The sequence below is a fragment of the Hypanus sabinus genome, chromosome 2 (genome assembly GCF_030144855.1).
Source record: "Hypanus sabinus isolate sHypSab1 chromosome 2, sHypSab1.hap1, whole genome shotgun sequence".
NCBI lineage: Eukaryota > Metazoa > Chordata > Chondrichthyes > Myliobatiformes > Dasyatidae > Hypanus > Hypanus sabinus.
This window is the reverse complement of record NC_082707.1, coordinates 9773338-9797073: the sequence shown is the minus strand read 5'-3', so window position 1 is coordinate 9797073 and position 23736 is coordinate 9773338. Positions and strand designations below refer to the sequence as shown.

The 23736-nt window shown below is 46.7% G+C and overlaps 1 protein-coding gene across 1 annotated transcript in view; it reads right to left on the bottom strand.

Annotated features, from left to right (window-relative positions):
- Positions 1-3866: 3866 nt before the first annotated feature.
- LOC132404190 (nucleotidyltransferase MB21D2-like) overlaps positions 3867-23736 on the bottom strand; it is a 51885-nt gene continuing 32015 nt past the window's right edge. Inside the window, exon 2 of the mRNA XM_059988271.1 lies at positions 3867-6093. Within this exon, the coding sequence (XP_059844254.1) occupies positions 4817-6093 (1277 nt within the window). The 3' untranslated portion in view covers positions 3867-4816. The remainder of the gene's footprint in view (positions 6094-23736) is intronic.

The following is a 23736-nucleotide window of genomic DNA, read 5'->3' as shown; positions in this document are numbered from 1 at the left end:
AACTGATAGCAAAGTGTTGGAAGTCTCATACAATTGGTGAAAGATTAATAACACCTGCTGTTTCAGAAGTGCTCACCACTGTTCTCAAAATGGATCCCAGTGTTTAAAAATCAATTCCTCTGAGTAATAACTCTTTAGATCGTCGTATTGATGAAATGAGTGAAGACATTGAGTATCAACTATGCTCAGAGCTGTAAAAAACAGAATTTGGGATACAACTGTGCAAGGCTATGAGGCATTGCTAATGGCAAATGTACAGTTTATCAAAACTGGACAAGTTTATGAAGAGATTCTTATTAACAAATATCAACAGAGAATCAATTTATGACGAGCTTGAAATGTACGTTGAGGATAAAAGTATTCCGATTAGGACCATGATGTCTTCTGCAACAGATGGAGCACCATATAGTGACAGATTGCCATGCTGGTTAAGTGGTTCTTAAGAATAAGGGAATTCCAATTCTGTTTGTGGGCACCGGAGAGTATATTGTGCTTAAGAGGGACGTTGGCAAGTATGAAAGTGCTTTGGGGGATGTTGGGCTAAAAAATGTCAGGATACACTGGTCTAAATGGAAACCTGCCTGACTGAACAAATTGTACCACCATCATTAATGCAGGGCTCACACACACCAGAACAATCAAAAACAAGAAAGAATCTGCAGATGCTGGAAATCCAAACAACACATGCAAAATGCTGGAGGAACTCAGCAGGCCAGGCAGCATCTATGGCTAAAAGTACAGTCAACATTTTGGCCCGAGACCCCTCATCAGTCCATTTTATGTGTGTTACACAAGAACAATTCACGTTTAAAGGCAAAGTGTATAGTAAGTGCAACAAAGTAGGGGACAGACAAAAATAAAAGCATGCACAGAGAAGCGAAAAGGATACAATGTCAAGTTGCAGTTTCAAAAAGAGAACTAATCTGCACACTGCTGCAGAAAAATCTGATAATGGTGAGAATGGCACAGGACTGGGTAGCCTTGAGATTTACAATGTGAAAACTAACAGGAGACAAGTAGCTTACACCAGTAGTGAATGGCAAATTAATTAAAATGGAATTGAACACTGGCTCAGTTATTCCAATTACTACACAAAATGAGTTTGAATGGTATTTCAAAGATACTGAAGCCAGTAAATATCCAATTTATACTGGAGAAAAGATAACTCCTGTGAGAACGACATTTGTAACAGTGAAATGCACGACCAACAAGCCATATTGTGGTAGAAAAAGGAAGGCCAGCATTGTGGGGCTGGGATCGGCTCCAACAACTACAACTTGATTGGAGATCCATCCAGCATTTTTGTGCCATGTCCTCTGCAATGGAGTCAACTGAAAATGATTTAAGAAAAGTACTGGATGATGCCACAGCCAAGTTCAAGAATGGCATTGGAAAACCCAAATATATCAAAAGCAAAATAGTGCTAAGTGAAAACACCACACCCAAGTTTTACGAAGGTCATATGGTACCTTATACCATCTGTGATAAAGTAGCCTGTGAGCTAGATTGCATGGAGGCTGAAGGAATTCTTTCCAAGATTGAGAGAAGCCCACAGGCAATGCCAGTGATCCTAGTAGCCCAGAACAATGGGTCTGTCAAGTTAACATCAACCTAGCAGATCAATACCCTCTGCCCAGATATAGAGGATACCTTTGCAAACCTTTCTGGAGGGAAAGACTTCAACAAAATTGATTTAGCTGAAGCCTACCCACAGATGGAGATGGAAGAAGAGCCCAAAATGTTTCTCACCATAAACACTCACACAGGGTTTTATCGCTATAATCGGCTTATTTTCGGAGTAGCCTCTCTAGCTGCACTCAGTCAGAGAGCTATGTCCAGGTGCCCAGGCACTCAGTGTTACCTGGATGACATCTTTGTTGCTAGTGAGGATGACAAGGAACACCTCCAAAATCTCGAGACAGTGTTAAAAAGATGAGAAGATTATGGGCTCAGAGCACAATGCAACAAGTGTGAACTCTTCAATCAAAGCATCACTTACTGTGGTCATGCCACTGACACACAAATTACACAAGTGAATGAGAAAATTTAAGCAGTGGTAGATGCCCCAAGGCCAAACAACATTTCACAGTTGCAGCTCTTTTCAGGATTTGTCAATTACTATAACAGGTTCCTACCAAAACTTACTGCTATGCTCCACTCCTTGAACTCATTACTACAGATCAGAAAGAAGTGGCAATGGACAAAGCAGTGTGATATGGTTTTCCAAAAGGCAAAGGAATTGGTGACGTCAGATGCTGTTCTGACCCATAATGATCCACATCGTCCAGTGAAGCTGGCCTGTGGCGCCTCGTCTTATGCAGACATGTCACATAATATGAGTGATGGAAGTGAAGACCCATAGCAATTGCATCACCTTCCCTTACCGCTGCACAGGAAAATTACACACAGATCGACAGAGAGGCCTTGAGTCTGGTTTGGGGTGTAAAATGTTTCAACCAGTACCTGTAAAGGAGTGTTTACCCTCATCACTGATCATCGACCACTTGTGTTCATTTTCAACCCACAGAATGGTACTCCACTCACAGCAGGTTTACAAATGCAGAGATGGCCTCTGTTTCTTGGAGGATACAGTTACAAATTGAATTCAAGAGGACAATTAATTATGGAAATTCTGATTTACCCTTGTTAAAGGAAATATCTGAAAAATTTACAAAAGAGGACACTCCTCCTGATGTATTCTCCCTAATGCAAATTAGAAGTCTCCCTGTTATGGCAGAGATGATTGTAAGGGAATCCACAAGAGACCCCACACTGCTCCAGTGTATATGGCCACACAAAATAGCTGGAATGGGTAGTTGGGGGGCACCAGCTCCCCCATTTTTACCAGCACCTTAAGTGTGAAATGACAATAGTTGCACCACTTAAACTGAGAACTAAACTGTCGGAGATTTCACACTGCCCAATCTCACTGTTCAAATTAATGGAGCATTTCCTGTAAGCAAGAATGAGCATTTGAATGACATGGTTGAGCAAGCTAGGGTTTTTCTCTCTGGAACAAATGAGAATGAGAGATGACTTGATAGAGTCATCAAGTGCTATGATGATAGTGCTCCATAACTATCAAAGGGGACTGAAGTCAAAATAGGAAAGATGTGGAAGCCTTAGAGAGGTGACTCACCAAGATGCTGCCAGGATTAGAGAGTGTTTGATGTCTCTGGACCTGTAATCACTTGGAGTTTAGAAGAATGGGGTTGGGTGATCTCATTGAATACTGAAAGGCATAGATCAGGGGATCCCAGCCTGGGGTCTCCACACCCTTGCTTAATGGTATTTGTCCATGGCATTAAAGAAGTTGCAAATCCCTGGCCTGCGTAGAGCGCATGTGGAGAGGATGTTTCCAATAGCAGAAGAGTTTAGGAGCAGAGGGCACAGCCTCAGAACAGAACAGAGATGAGGAGGGATTAGTTGAGCTAGGGGGTGGTGATTCTGCGAACAGATGGCTATGGGGGTCGAGTCATTGGGTAATTTAAAGTGGGCCTTTGATTAGTCAGGGCATCAAAGGTTACCAGGAGAAGGTAGGAGAATGAGGATGAGAGGGATGATAAATTAGCCAAGATGGGCTAAGTGGCCAAAAGCTAATGCTATGCCTTGTGTACTAATGTTAAAGAAGGGTATAAGAACAAGGACAGGACACTGGGTGAATAAACTTCTCTTGATCTAAATTTACATAAAAACCATCCACATGTAAAAATGGGCTCTTTTTAAACCTCACTGATCCACAAGGGCTGTCTGGATCAGTTAGACAGACACCAGCTCAGCAATGATACCGACTACAAAGCAGGGTAGCTAAACCTGATGAAGCACGGCAATGTTGATCTACAAGCAACTGGCCCACCACCACCCACCACCCAGACCCTCTGCAGGACGGGCCACCACCCCGCTCACATCTGAGCCATATCGGATCAAATGCGAGAGAGTGGCAAATGCACATGCGGCCGATTGATTGCTTGTTGAATTGACTGCGTGCAGAAGGCCATCCTTTAGCATGGGCTTTCAAGTCCACGTTTTTTTGTCTTGGTGGGCCCAGTTTGTTGCACTCACACTAAGTTGCCCAGAACGTACCATGGCTAGTGTGATTCAGTAAAAATGTTCAAACCTACTGCTCCTTTGGCTTTCTTACTCTGCACATACACAACAACACTCAAACGTAAACCCATCCCCAGCCTCCCTCCTCTGGTGGCTTGCACACAAATCCGGTCACTCGCTGAGGGAGGTGACTGGACAAAGGGGAACCTTATTCTACTTTCTCACGCTCTTACTGCCCCATTGCTACGAAGGCTGTCTGGATCACATTCTTGAGTAGAGCCCGCTCGTTCCCAGCTTGTTGCTTTGAGAACATCTCAAGGTCATCCCAATGGAACAGCCAAACAAGTTTGGGAAATGACCTTCAAAAGAAGACAATCCTAGGGTTTGCAGAGTCTCTTGGCATAGAACCTTCAACCAAACAAAAGGAATTCAGGGTCTAATGCTCCCTGCTCTGGAATTCCAAGTAGCAGCCTTTAAAACCAACTCTGGTCTCTTTGAATCACCAAGTCAGTGGAGTGATGGAGTAGAGTTGCCTTCATTTGCCACAGGGGCTGCCACACTGAGGCAAATGCCTATAAGCAGGGAATTAATACTGAAGACACAACCTTAGAATCAGTCCAAAGAAACAAAGAGGGCATTGAAATCTTCCCAAGCTATCTCGGACTCTGGTTTGTCTGGGGTATCAGTACGCAGATTTGTGCATTGGCCCCTCCAGTTTTGGAATGTGCTGAGGGCCACGAATTCAGTTCCGTCCATCCTCAACGCCACGTCAGAAGAACTTGTCGTCTATGCGGAAGTGGGGCCGGGTGACGTCGTCGGGGTTAATGAAGACCGAGATGGACTTGCCTGGGTTCTCTGTCACCAGTTGCTGCAGCTTCTTGGCCAGCCGGTCATCTGGCTGCTGACCGTCGCCGGAGCCGGGGTCCGAGGACGGTGAAGGGGTGCCGGAGCTGCTGCCCCTCCGCGGGACAATTTCGCGCCCCAGCCGGTTGGCCTCCCTGGCACCCTCGGCAGCCATCCGCAGATGCCCGGCGGGGTCTGAGCGGACCGAGGATAGCCGGCAGGCGTGGAGGAGGGCCGACTCCTCCGACAGGTGCTCGAACATGTTACACTGAGGGATGAAGTAGTTTGGACACAGCCTGTTGACCAGACAGTGCTGGAGGTCATCGATGAGCCCCAGTAGGTAGACGGCTGGGCCGTCCTCCCTGGCCAGGAACGACGGTGGGAGGCGGTCGCAAGCCCAAAGCATCATGCTCCGCAGGTGGTAGGGACTGACGGCTTTGGGCTCAAACAGCAGCTTCGCTACTACGGCCTTGCACGCTTGGTAGGCCTGCATGAGGCCGCTGGGTATACATTTCTTCAACTGGACCTCACTGCGGGCAAAAGAAAGCCTCCACTCGTTCTCCTTCCGCCCCTGAACGGAAGCTGAGGGCACCAGGTAGAAGCCGCTGATCACCTCCTCCTCGGTGATCTTGCCGTCCCAGAAGTGGTTCTCCATTAGCCAGCTCTGGGCCACGGCCGGCCAGCCTTTGAAGGAGACCACGGGGATGATGTCGTAGAGCATGCGGCTGGAGCCCACGGCCAGGACAACCGAGACTACTGTGTGGTGCTTCTCCAGCCTCTCCACCTTGGGGGTCCCCCGCTGGGGCTTCTTCAGGACCTCGGCCAGCACCAGGGCGATGGCCTCGAAGAACCAGTCCGCCACGCGGGTGGGCGAGAAGTAGAAGTTGACGCCGCTGCCGGCCTGGTCCGCCGCGGGCGCGCAGCAGTCCCTCCACTTGCTGATGGTGCCCTCGTCGAAGAGCCGCAGGCTGAGCCAGGAGTGGCAGAGGGCAGAGTGGCGCATGTCGAGGGTGACCGGCTGGTTGCGGTCGTGCAGCTTGAGGGCCGGCACCAGCAGGGTGAAGTCCATGTCGTAGTCCATGCCCCGGATGTACTGGCCCAGTTCCTCCAGGTCCATGTCCACCACACCTTCACGCACACCGCCGGACAGCAGGAGGTACTCATTCGCAACCGGCAGCTTCTGGTCCAGTTTCTGTACCATACCTAGAACAAACAAGATAAGAAAACAAGTTTAGGTAAATAATTACCTCCTCCAAACCTGCATAAGGGAAACTTGTTAGAGTCATAGAGTCATAAAGCACTACAGCAGAGAAACAGGCTCCTCCCAACCATATACAGCAGATTCTGGTTAATAGTGCCATTCACTTATCAGGGTAGCCACTTATTTAGGTCAGCTCTTAAAGAACAAAATTCTAATCAAGAAAAACACTGGGATTCGCTTTGTTTATTCCTGTGCCGTTTAATTGGCACAGGACTGCTGCCTGTTATGAATGCACCACAGCTCTGAGGGGCCGAAGGGTGCGGGGGAGCCCCCTCCTTTGTGAGAATCACAAGAGCATTATTGGGTTGTGTCAGAGGACCCAGGAAATGAGAGAGAGAGACATGACCATTGTCTCCTGGAGACCACGTTTGTGGATTGGGGACTATGCTACGTGCAAGCCCTCGGGCAAAGTGGGCTGGTTGAGAGAGAGATTGCATCATCCCAACCTGATTGACATCTGAGACCCCGTGAGGGAGTATAAAAAAGGGTCTGGGGGAACAACCCCTTCAGACGCACCAGAAGAAATGCTAGCGATCCCGTAATAGCGGGAAGCCATTTGAAGGAAGCCACGTGCATTCGGTTCCCTTGCCTGGGGGCTGGTACCACGGAAAACGACTTGGAACTAACAACGGGGAACCAACTCCCCCGACTCAACGGATTGGCCTCATAAAAGACCCGGGCAAGTTTAAAACCGTCTCTCTTAAACCCAAAGAGCTGCAGCTTGAAAGGACAGTGACTTTTATCTTTCCATCGGACAATACAATATCCTCCAGACAAACGATAGAGCTATTGCTTAATTGATGATTATTATTATACCCGCGTTTTTAGATTGAGTATGGACGACATATTTTATCTGAATGTCTGTATTAATTTTATTTTTGTGCCCCTTTATAAATAAAGACTTTTAAAACTAGTACCATCAGACTTCAACGGGCCTCTCTATCTTTGCTGGTAAGTGACCCAGTTACGGGGTTCGTAACATGCCGAACAGTTTCTAATGAGCTTCAGTCCTGCACACTTGCGTGGCCATTAGACACTACGTCGTGCTTAGAGCAAACAGTTTTCAAATAGTGTCTTACCCTTGGGCAAGGTGTCGCACCTGATTATCCCCACCAACACCCCTCCCCCAACCAGATCAGGGTCACGTGAAGCCTGGTGTCTGCACAGATGAGCAAGATGGTTGTATGAGCAGCTGCTGCTCAACAGAAGCATTGGTGATGCAACCACTGACGTCAGGCAGACAAACTGAAGAGTATTGATCATGGCTGGGGTCACCCGTCTTGTAAAGACACTGCCCAGAAGAAAGCAATGGCAAACCACTGCAGAAAAAGATTTGCCAAGATCAATCATGGTCAAGACCTTGATTGCCCATGTCACATGACACAGCACATAATGAACAATGATTGGATTAAACTTTGCAGTTACAAAGTCAAGAGTAACTAAATAGAATTACTGATTTAATTAAAAGCTGCTCCACTCCCAGAGGGGAACATTGACCATCATTATAATAGTTCCCTCTCTACCATCTTGGCATCCTTACCTTTATATATTGAAGTGGTCAAATTCTACAGGGTTTGGAACTGGACTAGTTCAAAGTAAATTTATTATTGAAGTACATACATGTCATCATATACCACTTTAAGATTCATTTTAATGCAGGCATTCGCAGTAAATACAAAGAAACACAATAAAATCAATGAAAGACGACAAACAACCAGTGTGCAAAAGACAACAAACCGTGCAAATACAAAAACAGAAGAACAAAGAAAGAAAATAATAATAATAAATAAATAACAAATATCAAGAACACCTCTCGACATCCAACCCTACATCCCTGCCATGAGAGGTGGAAATGAGCAAGGCCGGCTACCAGGGCTCTGATGAAGCTGTGTAGGCCAATCCCCTGCACAGTGGAGACAATGGATTACAGAAACATTGATGAGCTCCAACCAGACCATCGACTTTGGACAATGGAGACAGGAGGTCACCGATGGCTGATGCTCCACTGTGAGCTAAGGGCCCAAGAAGAAGAAATATCGATAACATGAGATGAAGAGTTCTTTCCAGTTCAAGATCCTGCTGGTTGAGGGGTAATAACTGTTCCTGAACCTGTTGGTCTGGGCAGTAGGGAGAAGAGAGCATAGTTCGGATGGTGGTGGGAGGTGTCCTTGATGACAGATGTTGCTTTCCTGCGAGTCCTCCTTGTAGATGTGCTAGAGGATAGGGAGGATTTACCTGTGATGGAGTGGACCATATCCATTACTTCTGGGTATGCCTTTCCATTCAAGTGCACTGGTGTTTCCATACAAGGCCATGATGCACCTAGTCAATAAACTCTCCACCCCTGCAGTTTGTCAAAGTTTCAGATGATGTGCCAAATCTTTGCAAACTAAGAAAGTAGAGGTGCAGTCACGCCTCTTTGCTGCACTAGCACGCTGGACTAGAGGAATGGACCCAGCCTCTGGAAATGAGCAAAAGAGTGAAGTAGGCAGAAAGAACTACGGACAGTGACAGTGAGCAGCAGAGGATGTAACTTGGGTTGTTCTCTCTCAAGCAGAGAATTTAGGGCAATGGATAACAGAGCGGCTATCTCCCATCGGCAGATACTGCTACAATACAGAGATCGCCCAAAAACAAACCTTCATGAAAATCTGCTGGGTAGATTGCTCGACCTCGGCTTGCTGAGGGAATCGGGCCTGCAGTCCTCAGAGTCGCCTGATGCCGGTGGCCGGAGGTGGGGATGTCGTAAGCGGAAGTGAAGCGAGCGGGCAGGAGTCTGTGCCAGGAAAAAATCAAGCCCTAGTCGGCTGGCTCTCCCGTCCATTCTGCTCTTGCTGAGGGAATCGGGCCTGCAGTCCTCGGAGTCGCCTGATGCCGGTGGCCAGAGGTGGGGACGTTGTAAACAGCGTGTGAGGAAGCGGAAGCAAGGCGAGCGGACAGGAGCCTGTGCCAGGAAAAAAGCAAGCCCTAGCCAGCCGGCTCTCCCGTCCATTCTGCTCTCAAATGGACAATAAATTGGACTACATCTGTGGCAACGAAATAATCGGTGGGAGTATAGAAACGGACGGAATCCCAGACGCTGCCATTCAGCTGATTACTTATGTCCCCAAGCCATCGGACTACCAACCTACTGACCTCTGCTGTGCCTATTGTCTTGTTTATTATTTATTGCTATGGTGGGAAACTTTGTCACATGGTGTGAACAGAATCTTCTGCAGCTTAATGTGAAAAAGACTAAGAAGCTGGTGGTGGACCTGAGGAGGGCTAAGGCATCGGTGACCCCTGTTTACATCCAAGGGGTCAGTGTGGACATGGTGGAGGATTACAAATACCTGGGGATACGAATGGACAATAAACTGGTCAGAACAAAGAACACTGAGGCTGTCTGCAAGAAGGGTCAGAGCCGTCTCTATTTCCTGAGGAGACTGATGTCCTTTAACATCTGCCGGATGATGCTGAGGATGTTCTACGAGTCTATGGCGGCCAGTGCTATCACGTTTGCTGTTGTGTGCTGGGGCAGCAGGCTGAGGGTAGCAGACACCAACAGAATCAACAAACTCATCCGTAAGGCCAGTGATGTTGTGGGGGTGGAACTGGACTCTCTGACGGTGGTGTCTGAAAAGAGGATGCTGTCCAAGTTGCATGCCATCTTGGACAATGTCTCCCATCCACTCCATAATGTACTGGTTAGGCACAGGAGTACATTCAGCCAGAGACTCATTCCACCGAGATGCAACACTGAGCGTCATAGGAAGTCATTCCTATCTGTGGCCATCAAACTTTACAACTCCTCCCTCGGAGTGTCAGACACCCTGAGCCAATAGGCTGGTCCTGGACTTACTTCCACTTGGCATAATTTACTTATTATCATTAATTATTTTTTGATTTTATTTTGCTATATTTCTTCACAATTCTTGGTTGGTGCAACTGTAACGAAACCCAGTTTCCCTCGGGATCGATAAAGTCTGTCTGTCTGTCTGTCTGTCTGTCTGTCTGTCTGTCTGTCTGTAATGCCTGCACTGTTCTGTGTACTTTATGCAGTCCTGGGTAGGTCTATAGTCTAGGGTAGTTTTTGTGTTGGTTTATGTAGTTCAGTGTAGTTTTCGTATTGTTTCATGTAGCACCATGGTCCTGAAAAACGTTGTTTCGTTTTTACTGTGTACTGTACCAGCAGTTATGGTCAAAATGACAATAAAAAGTAACTTGACTTGAACTTGACTTGACTTGAAGGGAGATCATTGAGATAGAAGCAGCCGGGCTTCTTCTTTCTGGCCCTCTTCTCAATACTGCCATCAAGAAGCGTGTACAGGAACCTGAAGACACACACTGAACATCTCTTTTCTTGTACTTCTTATTTAAAGTTTATATCGAGTGGATTCCAGTTAACTGATTCCAGTTAGCCCAACTAGCTGAAGATTCATGGAAATAGTTAAAAAGGTATAAAAAAGACAATCTGCCATGTAATGTATTTAAACAAATTAGAACACTAGCAATGCTACTACAGGACTATAAGTCTATGTATTAGTTTCTAATAGTTATCAATGGTGTATGTTGCTGAGTATGGCATGTCCAGGGGGAGGGAAGCACCTCTGGTGAAGGGGCTTGTCATATTCCCTCATCTTTGACCCAACCAGATATTCAGCTCTCCCTGTGGTTCCAAGTAGCTATTTGCATGTGACAGAGGCCACACCCCATTAAGAGGTGGGGTATACCAGGTAAGGTAGCCAGCGGGCCACATACCCCATAGCCTGTCCTAACAGATGAAGTCAGCTCTGACCAACTGGGCAGATGAGATCTACAGGGAGATCAAACGGCCAGGAAGGTGGTTTTGGAGAGCGAAGGGCATGACGAGGCACAGGAGACGTCATGGTCATCCACTGTAACCAAGGAAGACCCCAGTTGTGACGCTTGCTCGTACCACTGGACCTGGACTTCCGAGGTCGAGGGAGTGGAACTGCCGCAGTCCAACGGCTTTTCACTTTAAGATTTCTCCTGTGCAGGTTTCACTGCCATCACTGGATAGAGCAGACGATCACCACTTAGACTCATTCATTCAGTATTCTTCACCCTTCCTTTCCAATTCTGATGAAGGGTCTCGGCCTGAAATGCTGACTCTTATTCCCTCCTTATACGTTGCCTGACCTGCTGAGTTCTTCCAGCATTTTGTATGTGCTACTCTGGATTTCCAGCATCTGCAGAATCTCTCCTTTAAGGTCAAAATCAATTTTTTTTTAATTCCCAGGGTAGAAATGTCAAACAGCAGGGGGCAGTGGTGTTACAAGAAAAAATAACATTGCAATCATCGTCACTAAGACCAAGGAACTGATTGTGGACTTCAGGAAGGAGAAGTCGAGGGACATACATTGAGGGATCAGTTTGCAAAGCGTGTGCTGTTTCAGGTTCCTGGCAGTCAACATCGCTGGAGATCTATGCCGGGCCAGCATTTTGACAAGGGAAAGGCAATGGATACATTTCATTAGAAGTCTGAGGATGCTTGGTATGTCACCGAAGACGCTAGCAAATTTCTACAGATGTACCATGTCCTACAGACGGAGATCATTCTGACTGTGCACCACTGCACAGGATCGGAAAGTTGTAAACTCAGGCAGCTCCATCAAGGGCACCAGCCTCCCCAGCATCGAGGGCATCTTCAAAAATAAATTACCTCAAAAAGGCAGCACCCATCAGAAAGGACCCTCACCATTCAGGACATGCCCTCTTCTTGTTACTATCACCAAGGAGGTGGTACAGGACCTGTAGACATTATAGGAACAGCCTCTACCCTTGAATACTATCTCACTCTTTTGCTCAACAAAAAACACTAAGTGCCAGAGGAACTCAGGAGTTCAGGCAGCATCTATGGAGGGGAAAAGACAATTGACGTTTCAGGCGGACCTGCTGAGGAGTTCCTCCAGCACTCTGTCTTCCCAGCATCTCCTGTGCTCACTGTTGTGCTCTCTTTATTTTTACACTATTTTTATACATTATTATAATCAATCATTTTTATTATGTATTGTACTGTACTGCTGCAGCACATTTCACAACGCCTGCTGGTGATGATAAAGCTGATTCTGGCCCACATAGATATGAAGGACTGGAGGGACTATTTCTGTTCAAAGATTATGTCCCCATCATCCAGTCCCATAGGAGAGCACGGCAGTGCAAGGCTCACTTCAGTTAGGGCACACGCAATTGCAAAGAGCTTGTGTCCCCCTGAATTGGCAACTTCCCACTGCAAGTTCACCTTGAGATTCTGCAAGCAGCTCCCGCAGTGAGAGACGGCAGCACTTTGCCCTTCTAGCGCAAGGATCAATACCCTGAAGTCAGCAGTTATATCACTGAGATACTGATCCACATCACTCCACCCCCGACGTCTCCGTGACGTCACTCACCTGTCACCTTCTGACAGCAAGGAGCAGAACGACAGCGGCCGGAAAGCTGGACCACTGCTGGAAGTATCGTTGCCGATTAATGGGAGCCTGAACATGCGCCCTTGCTTCTCAATCACACTTTAGTTACGTGTGCCCGGCCCCTGTCACCACATTGTTCTGAAGTCCGAACGGAAAACTCCCAGGGCTCCACAGTCATATAGAGGTTAGCGTGATGCTATTACAGTTCAGGGGTTCAGAGTTCAATTCCTTTAGCCAGAGGGAGGGAAATCTGTGGAATTTAGTGCCACGATGTCTAGTAGGCTGCGTCACTGGGTGGATTTAACTCAGAGGCTGATAGGTTCGGAGAGGAGGCAGGAAAATGGGGTTGGCAGCCATGTTGAAATGGTGGCGAGAGCTTGATGGGCCGAATGGCCTAATTCTGCTCCTCTGTCTAATGGCCTAGTTCTGGTGCCATCTGTAAGGAAACTCCGTGCGTCCTCCAGCTGCACCATAGGTGCTCCAGTTTCCTCCCACAGTCCAAAGACATACTGGTTAGTAAATGAATGGGGGTCACTGTAAATTGTTCTGTGAGAAGGCTAGTGTTAAACAGGTGGGATGGGCTGGGCCGGAACAACCTGTTCCGCATTGTATCACTAAATAAAAAAATAAATGTTTATACAGAATTCACTAGCAGTTACAGATATTGACCATTTGGTAAACTGTACATGTTCAAAATCTTTACTTTCAAGAACAATCACCATTCACAATTAATAGGTGTTAAAAACTCAATAGAAACTACAAGCTGAAAACCAATGATACTTTGAAGTTAGTAAAGTAAGGTGACAGGGTAGAGATACGTCTCTGCCAAAGAGGTGTAAGGCACTCCTTCCCTCCACTAGCCTGCAGTCCCCTTGGGCGAGGGGTAGCACCTGCTTAGCCGCTACTCCCCGATCAGGGACATGTGAAGCCCTGGGGACCAGGTGGTGGATGGTCGTATGAGCAGCTGGTGCAGATCACAATCCTGGTTAAGTGACCACCGACACCAGGCCGACAATCTCTGAATGGCATTGATAATGGCAGGGGTCACCCAACCATCCAGAAGTAGGCAGTGGCAAACCACTTCTGTAGAAGAACTTGTCAAGAACAATCATGGTCTTGAATCATGATCGTCCATGTCATATGACAAGGCACATAATAGTGACGATGATGAAAGTAATCAAGTTGTGTACAACTTAAGAGGCCCAGGCTGAATGGAAAGCCAAAGACATTTTTCCTCTGGGTGGAAATGATTGATACAAGAGGGCTTAATTTTAAGGTGATTGGAGGAATGGTTAGTGGGGAGGGGTGGTGGTGATATCAGAGCTACAGAGAGCGGTGGGTGTATGGAACACCCTGTCACTGGTGCAGGCAGATATATCAGGGGCATTTGAGGAACTCTTACATAGGCTCATAGATGGCATAAAAATGGAGGGTTAAGTTGATAAGACCCTAAGACTATAAGATATTGGAGCAGAAATTGGCCATTTGGCCCATTGAGTCTACTCAGCCATTTCATCATGGCCGATCTAATTTTCCTCTCAGCCCCAAGCTCCTGCCTTCTCCCCCATCCCCTGACCAATCAAGACTCTATCAACTTCTGCCTTAAAGCTATGTGACACCCAGGGCGATCAGCTTGTGTTTGTCTCAGGGAAAATCCGTCCACCCGCCAAACCGTGTTTTCCGTTTGTGTAGATGCTGTGTCATGTCCACTGATACAAACTCGCACATACAATATCAGACCGCACACAATGTACGTTTACATACACTTTATAAATCTTACTAGAACTAGGTAATTAATAGCGATACAATATAAAAAGAAAAGAAAAAGGTGCCAAAACTAATCAATCAATTCGTGCACAACCGTTGGAGCTCAACTATCGAAGCCTTCGGTCCACCATTCGATCTTCTCCGACCTCCTTGACCTGCGGCCTGAGACCAACCTCGGTGGTCGGCCAGAGCACGTCCAGCACGTAGTACCTCTTCAGTTTTCCTCCCGAAAATCCCGCGCACTCACTCCAGGTTCCCACACAGACAGATAGAACAACATTGCTTCCATTGGTTAGTTCCTCCGTTATCAATAATTATAACCCAAACATTCCAACTAAACAGAGCATTTCCTCATCAGTTAACACAAAGAAGCCATTTCGTTATAAGGCTACAGAGAAGCCATTTTATATATGCAGTTAACATTACAGTTAATAATTTGAGAACCCTACATATACATGAAGACTTGGCTTCCACAGCTGCCTGTGACCTCGAATTCCAGATTCACCACACTCCAGCTAAAGAAATTCTTCCTCATCTCCGTGCTAAAAGGACAGCCCTCTATTCTGAGACCATGTACTCTGATCTTATACTCTCCCACCATAAAGAACATCCTCTCCATGCTATCAAGGTCTTTCACCATTCGATAGATCTAAGAGCAAGTTGAAAGGTCAGCGCAACATTGTGAGTCAAAGGACCCGCACTGTGCTGGAGTGTTCTATGGTCTAGATTTTATGTTCTTGTGTGTGTGCCTTGCATCCTTCTGAGATATCCGTACCTTGTCAGATCCCGAGATTCCCAACCTCCTTAATGCCACGGACCAATACTAATAAGCAAGGGATTATTAACCCCAGGTTGGTAACCCCAATGTCAAATGGCCACAGTTCCCTGCTCTGCAAAGAGAAGCTATGCTCTTCAAAGAACTAAAGCAACACACACACAAAATGCTGGAGGAACTCAGCATGACAGGCAGCATCGAGGAAATGAATAAACAGTTTTGGGCTGAGACTTTTCTTCAGGACTGGAAAGTACGGGAGAAGACGCCAGAATAAAAAGGTGGGGGGATGGGAAGGAGGATAGCCAGGTGATAGGTGGGTGGGAAAGGTCAAAGGCTGGAGAAGTAATCTGATCAGAGGGGAGAATAGACCATAGGAGAAAGGGATGGAGGAAGGGACTCAAGGGGAAGTAACGGGCAGGGAAGAAGAGGTGAAAGTCCAAAGTGGAAAGTAGAAGAGGAGGCGATGTGGAGGGTATTTTTTTTACTGCAAGGAGAAATCGATATTCATGCCATCAGGTTGGAGGCTAACCAGATGGAATATTTCACACAACATGTCAGAATGGGAATTAAAATGTTTGGCCTCTGGGAAATTCCACTTTTGGCGGGTGGAGCAGAGGTGCTCGACAAAGACATCCCCCAACCCCAGCAGATTTGCAGGTGAAATGTTGCCTCACCTGGAAAGACTGTTTGAGACCCTCTTTATGGGCATTTAGGCCATTTGCAAGGATAAGTTCTGGGAGGGAGACTAGTGGTGGGGGGGGCAGGTTTGTGGAGAAGGGGATCACAGAGGGAGTGATCCCTGCAGAAAGTGGGGGTTTGAAGTAAAGACATGTTTCGTGGGATCCCTTTGGAGATGGGGGAAAGATGTGGAAGACGATGTGTTGGATGTAGAGACTCATGGGTTTTAGGTAAGGACAAGAGGAAGTCTATCACTGCTAAGGTGGCGGGAAGATGGGGTGAGTGCAGATGTTCAGGAAATGGAGGAGATGCAGGTGGGGGCAGCGCCAAAAGTCGAGGAAGAGAAACCCTGTGTCCTGCAAAGGGAAGCTGCATGCTGGGAAAAGATGTGATGGAAGCAAAGGTGAAGGAACAGAGAAAAGGGAATAGAATTTTTTAAAGGGGACAGGGTGGGAAGAGGTAGTCAAGCTTCTCTTGCCTGGGTTATAGTGTCATAGAAAAGTACAGCACAGAAAAAGGCCCTTCAGCCTATCTAGTCCATGCTGAACATTTAAACTGTGTTGTTCCATCGACCTTCTCCTGAACCATAACGCCCATAACCCTCCCATCCATGTACCTACCAAACTTTATTAAATGTTGAAATCAAGCTCACATGTACCAGTTGTGCTGGAAGCTCATTTCACCCTCTCACCACCTGCTGAATGAAAAAGTTTCCCCTCATGTTCCCCATAAACTTTTCACCTTTCACCCTTAACGCACAACCTCCAGTTGTAGGCCCACCCAACCTCAGTGGAAAAAGCCTGCTTGCATTTACCCTATCTATACCCCTCATAATTTAGCATTCCCCTATGAAATCTCTCCTGAAGCTTCAATGTTTGATGGCGGGGGTTCCCAATGTTTTTATGCCGTGGACTGATACCATTAAACAGGGGTCTGTAAACCCCAGACTGGGAACCACTCTTTCAGGGAATAAAGTTTTAACTTATTCAGTCTTTCCTTATAACTCAGGCCCTGGCAGCATCCTTGTAGATTTTCTCCGTACTCTTTCAACCTTATTGACATTTTTTCTATAGGTGGGTGACCAAATCTGCACACAATACTCCAAATTAGGCCTCAGCAACATTTTCAACAACTTCAACATAACACACCATCTCCTGTACTCAATACTTTGATTTATGGAGGTCAGTGTACCAGAAGCTTTCTTTTGATTGCGCACCAGCTGTAACAATCCTTGCCTGGACATTGCCTGACAACAACATCCATAGAAACACTCGCACCAGGCAGCATCTACTGAAGAGTTGCAGGTCCAACACCTTTCACTTACCTCTATTCCCAAACATGTTATCCCACATCATCCCTACCACCGATCCCACAATCTTTGACCCACTACCATTAGGAAGGAGATTCAGGAGCATCAGGACCAGGATTGTCAGACTGGGTAATGACTTCGTCCCTCAGTTGTGAGACTAATGACTACCCTGTCACCACTGAGATCTCATCACTGGGACAGCGAGCTCTTTACTGTGCGCCGCATGCTTTTTAAATTATATTTTACAAACCTATTTACGGTAATATTTTATGTGCCCTGTGTGACTGTGTGGGTGCACTGCGGTCCAGAGGCTGTATATATGTACAGTCAGATGACAATAAACTCACTACAGTGTGAGGTAGAACCAGAAAAAAGTCCATCTAAAAAAATCAATGCTCTCTTCCCTCCAATAGAACCAAATAGGAAAGAAAATATTATCCGATATATTTTAATGGGCAAGTGGAGAAGCTGCAATTACTCTCCTTCAAGGAGTGAATGAGAATCAGGTTTATTCTCGCAGTCCGTAAGACACACAGTAAGAGCAGTATTACGCCGTTCAGCTCATCGAGTCTCCTCTGCCATTAAATCACGGCTACTTGATTCGCCCTCACAACCTGCATTTCTTCCCATAACCTTTGACACCATTACGAATCAAGAACGTCCGCTTTAAATTTACTCAATGACTTGGCTGCCACGGCTGTCCATGGCAACGAATTCCACAGATTCATCACCTCTGGCTCAAGAAAATCCTTCTCATCTCCATTCCAAAGGGTCACCCTTCTATTCGGAGGCCGTACCCTCTGCTCCTAGACTCCCCCACTATCAGAAACCTCCTCCGTACATCCACTCTCGTCAGGCCTTTTAATATTCGTTAGCTTTCACTGAGATTCCCTCATTATTCTGAACTTCAGCGAGTACAGGCCCAGAGCCATCAAATGCTCCTCATATCATATCATAACCGTTTTATTCCTAGGATCATTTTTTTTAACCTCCACTGGACCCTTTCCAGTGCCAATGCATCCTTAGATAAGGATATGCATAAATAACTGTATATTGAGTCCATGTCTGTGTGACAAGAGAACACACATCATTATAAATATACTGTTTTATTATTTTGTACATTACACATTGGTAAATCATTGTGTATATTATTCTGTACTTTATTATTAATAGTGAAGTTTGCACACTGCAAAGTGTGTTTTTAAATCTACTGTAACAGAAGAATTTCCCACACGGGATCAATAAAGTACTTATTATTATTATATGGGGGACCCCAAACTGCTCACGATGCTCCCAGGTGCTGTCTGACCAATGCCTCACAAAGTCATTTCTTGTACAAAGTATAGTTTGTTGCAAACACAAAATTACCATAAAAATCAAAAAGTGCAGGAAATAATGAGGTAGTGTTCATGATCTTTTCGGAAATCTGGCGGAGGGAAAGAAGCAGTTCCTGAATCATTGACATTAGCTTGGTCACGTTTACACGGAAACAGTGAATTGGGTTGTTTATGTCAAAGATGCACGGGGGTCAGCCTGTAAGCGTCACCATGTTTCTGGCACCATTGTAGGCTGCCCACAACCTACTGACTGCACTCCTGTGTTTCGTGGAAACCCACGGAATGGTGTGGGATTCCTCACAGTCAGCGGCAGAAGTGAATGCAGGTCACTGGCACTGTAAGGCATTACGCTAACCACTATGTTGCCGTGATGCCCACTGAGATGTAAGGGTCTTCAGGCTTCTGTATCTTCTTGCTGATGGCAGCAACAAGGTGGGGGTGGGTGGGGGTGGGAGAAATGTCCCGGGATGGTGAGGCCCTGAATTATGGATTGGATTTTCCTGTGGCACCACTTTCAAGTTAAATTCAATTGTCATTCAACCCTACATATGTATACAGCTAAATGAAACTGTGTTCCTCTGAGTCCACGGTGCCAATCATAGCACCTACAGTCACACACAGCACATAAGGTTACGACACATACAGTCACATAATAATATTAGCACCAGTGGGCTGAAGATGGATGATGCATGGGATGTTGTCCTGCAGCCATGTTTCTGCAAGGAAAAGTACGTAGCAGCTCATCACGTGCTAGTGCAGCCGCTGATGATGGAAAGTCAGCTTGTCTTCCATGGAGCGAACACCAGAGGGCAGCACTGAGGAGCAGGCAAACCGCCAACCCAGCTGATATTCCAGTGCGGCCGCCGTGCCTGTTCTCTCCTACACCGCCTCTGGCGCCTCCTCCCCTGACGGCTGCAACAATTTACACTGCAGCACGATGGCCGGGTCAGTGCGATAACAGAGGCCACACAGCTCCCAAGCTGTCCGTCTCACCACTGAACTGGGCTTACAGTACGATCTTAATGGGGAAAGGAGTTTTACAATCAATTTGGGGAAACTAAGGAGAAGCTGTCAGAAATATTTGAAAGAAGATCAAACTCTCTCTTTAGGAAGAAGCAAGCTGCTGCCTTTAATGAATTCGCTTAAGACTTTTTTTTGAAATGGGGAGAAAATTCAAAAATCAGAGGTGCAAAGGAACATGGTGGTCCTCATGCAAGATTCCCTGAAGCAGGGTTCCCAACCTGGGGTCCACAGACCCCTTAGTAATGGCAGGGTTCATGGCATCAAACAGGTTGGGAACCCCCGCCCTGAAGGTTAACTTGCAGGTTGAGTCGGTGGTAAGGAAGACAAATGCAATGTTAGCATTCATTTCAAGAGGGCTAGAATATAAAAGAAAGAATGTGCTGCTGAGGCTTTATAAGGCACCTGTCGGACAGCACTTGGATTACTGACAGCAGTTTTGGGCCGCTTATCTGAGGAAAGATGTGGTGGCATTGGAGGTGGGGGGGGGGTGTCAGTGAAGGTTCATGAAAACGATTCTGGGAATGAAAGGGTTAATGTCAGAATTAGAATCTGGTTTAATATCACGGCCAATGTCATGAAATTTGTTAACTTAGTGGAAGCAGTACAATGCAATACATGATGATATAAAAGAGGTACAGTAAGCATATGTATATTAAATAGTTAAGTGAGGTAGTGTTCTTCAGAAATCAAATGGCAGATGGGAAAAAGCTGTTCTTGAATTGCAGAGTGAGGCTTCTGTACCTCCTTTCTGATGGTAACAATGAGAAGAGGGCAGGTCCTGGGTGACAATGGATGCCGCCTTTCTGAGGCACCGCTCCCTGAAACACAAACAAAATGCCAAAGGAACTCAGCGTCCAGGCGGTCCTGCTGAAGGACTTCAGCCCAAACCGTCAACTGTACTTTTCTCCCCCATAGATGCTGAGATCCTCCAGCATCTGAGTATCTTCTCTCGTCTGTCACCACCCCTTGAAGATTTCTTGGAAACTACAGTAGTACAATGTATTAGATAGTGTAGCTCTGGGCCTGTACTTGCTAGAGTTTAGAGAATGAAGGGAGGTCTGGGACCAAACAGTGCAGCCTCAGAATAACCATATAACAATTACACACGGAAACAGCCCATCTCGACCCTTCTAGTCCGTGCCAAACACTTACTCTCACCTAGTCCCACTGACCCGCACTCAGCCCATAACCCTCCATTCCTTTCCTGTCCATATATCTGCTTTAAATGACAATACCGAACCTGCCTCCACCACTTCTACTGGAAGCTCGATCCACAATAGAGGGACGGTCCACTTAGAACAGATATGAGAAGGAATTTCTATAACCAGAGATTAGTGAATCTCTGGAACTCGTTGCCACAGATGGCTATGGAGACCAAGTCATTAGGTACATTTAAAGCTGAGGTGGATAGTTTCTTGATCGGTCAGGGTGTCAAAGATTATGGGGAGAAGGCAGGGGAATGCGGCTGAGAGGCAGAATAAATTGGCCATAATGGAATGGTGGAGCAAACTTGACAAGCAGAACGGTCTAATTCTGCTCGTACATCTTGTGGTCTTTGAGAGTGAAGCAGATTTAATAGCGTTAAATATACTGAATTACACAGCAGTGAAAAGGAAGTATAGTTAATAAGGAAATTTCAGAGTCTATTGACTTGCTCTGTTTACAGTCCAATAATTCCCAGCCTTCAAATAAAGTTGTAAACTGGAGTGACAGAACATAGAACAGTACAGCACAGAAACAGGCCCTTTGGCCCACAATGTTGTGCTAAGCCACTTAATCAAGTGACTAACTAATCTCTCTGCCTACACAATGCCCGTATCTCTCCACTTTCCTCACGTTCATGAGCCTATCTAAGCACCTCTTAAAAGTCTCAAATGTATCCGCCTCTGCCACGACCCCCAAACATCATATTCCAGACACCCAGCACTCTGTGTAATAAAACCTACCCCTCACTCTCCTTTCAGATTACCCCCCTCTCCTCTGGTATTAAACAACTTAACCTCTGGAAAAAGATACCATCTGTCTGCTCCGTGCCTCTCATAATCTTTTCAGCCTTTGTCAGATTTATCCTCAGCCTCTGCCATTCCAGAGAAAACAACCCAAGTTTATTGAACCTCTCATTTTAGCACATGCCCTCTAATCCTGGTGAACCTGTTCCATTAATTAACCATGTGACAGACGGAGGGTTTAAAGTCCTGCTGATCTCTGCTCGTGAAGACCTTCATGGAGTATCGAGGCAGCTAACAGTGAACAGGTGCCCAAACTGAAAGAGAGCAGAGACCGAATTTGAATCTGGTGTTTAATCACAGACGCACGCTTTGCAACTTGTTTGGCAGCAGCAGTCCAGTGCAGTACAAAACGGAAAGCTCGTTCATTATCAAAGTACATATACGTCCGAGATCCATTTTCTTTCTTATTAAATCCAGTAATCTAAATAGAATCAAAAGACTGCACCATTTGGGGATACTACCCGTGTGAAAAATCAACAAACTGTGCAAATACAAAAAGATAGAAAACAAGCAAGCAATAAATATCAAGAACACAAGATGAAGAGTCCCTGAAAGTGAGCCTGTAGGCTGTGGCAACAGTTCAGTGACGGGGTGAGTGATGCACCATCAATAACTCACTCTGAGACGTAAAGGCGAGATATCGGCTTTTATTGACTGGAAGAAGGAACAAGCAGTGAGTGACCACCATACTACATCCTGGAGACTGAGAGGCCGGGCTCAGGCCTTGATCGCCTTTATACAGGGGTCTGTGGGAGGAGCCACAGGAGCAGTCAGTGGGGGGGGGGGGGGGGTGTCCAGACAGGTATATGTAGTTCACCACAGTGAGTGAAGTTATCACCTCAACCGCCAGGTTCAGGAGCCTGATGGCTGAGGGGTAATAACTGTTCCTGAACCTGGTGGTGTGGGACCTGATGATTGAGGGGTAATAACTGTTCCTGAACCTGGTGGTGTGGGACCTGATGGTTGAGCGGTAATAACTGTTCCTGAACCTGGTGGTGTGGGACCTGATGGTTGAGCGGTAATAACTGTTCCTGAACCTGGTGGTTGAGCGGTAATAACCGTTCCTGAACCTGGTGGTTGAGCGGTAATAACCGTTCCTGAACCTGGTGGTGTGGGACCTGATGGTTGAGGGGTAATAACTGTTCCTGAACCTGGTGGTTGAGCGGTAATAACCGTTCCTGAACCTGGTGGTGTGGGACCTGATGGTTGAGGGGTAATAACCGTTCCTGAACCTGGTGGTGTGGGACCTGATGGCTGAGGGGTAATAACTGTTCCTGAACCTGGTGGTGTGGGACCTGATGGTTGATGGGTAATAACCGTTCCTGAACCTGATGGTGTGGGACCTGATGGTTGAGGGGTAATAACCGTTCCTGAACCTGGTGGTGTGGGACCTGATGGCTGAGGGGTAATAACTGTTCCTGAACCTGGTGGTGTGGGACCTGATGATTGAGGGGTAATAACTGTTCCTGAACCTGGTGGTGTGGGACCTGATGGTTGAGGGGAAATAACTGTTCCTGAACCTGGTGGTGTGGGACCTGGTGGTTGAGCGGTAATAACCGTTCCTGAACCTGGTGGTGTGGGACCTGATGGTTGATGGGTAATAACCGTTCCTGAACCTGATGGTGTGGGACCTGATGGTTGAGGGGTAATAACCGTTCCTGAACCTGGTGGTGTGGGACCTGATGGTTGAGGGGTAATAACCGTTCCTGAACCTGGTGGTGTGGGACCTGATGGCTGAGGGGTAATAACTGTTCCTGAACCTGGTGGTGTGGGACCTGATGATTGAGGGGTAATAACTGTTCCTGAACCTGGTGGTGTGGGACCTGATGGTTGATGGGTAATAACCGTTCCTGAACCTGATGGTGTGGGACCTGATGGTTGAGGGGTAATAACCGTTCCTGAACCTGGTGGTGTGGGACCTGATGGCTGAGGGGTAATAACTGTTCCTGAACCTGGTGGTGTGGGACCTGATGATTGAGTGGTAATAACTGTTCCTGAACCTGGTGGTGTGGGACCTGATGGTTGAGGGGAAATAACTGTTCCTGAACCTGGTGGTGTGGGACCTGGTGGTTGAGCGGTAATAACCGTTCCTGAACCTGGTGGTGTGGGACCTGATGGTTGATGGGTAATAACCGTTCCTGAACCTGATGGTGTGGGACCTGATGGTTGAGGGGTAATAACCGTTCCTGAACCTGGTGGTGTGGGACCTGATGGTTGAGGGGTAATAACCGTTCCTGAACCTGGTGGTGTGGGACCTGATGGCTGAGGGGTAATAAC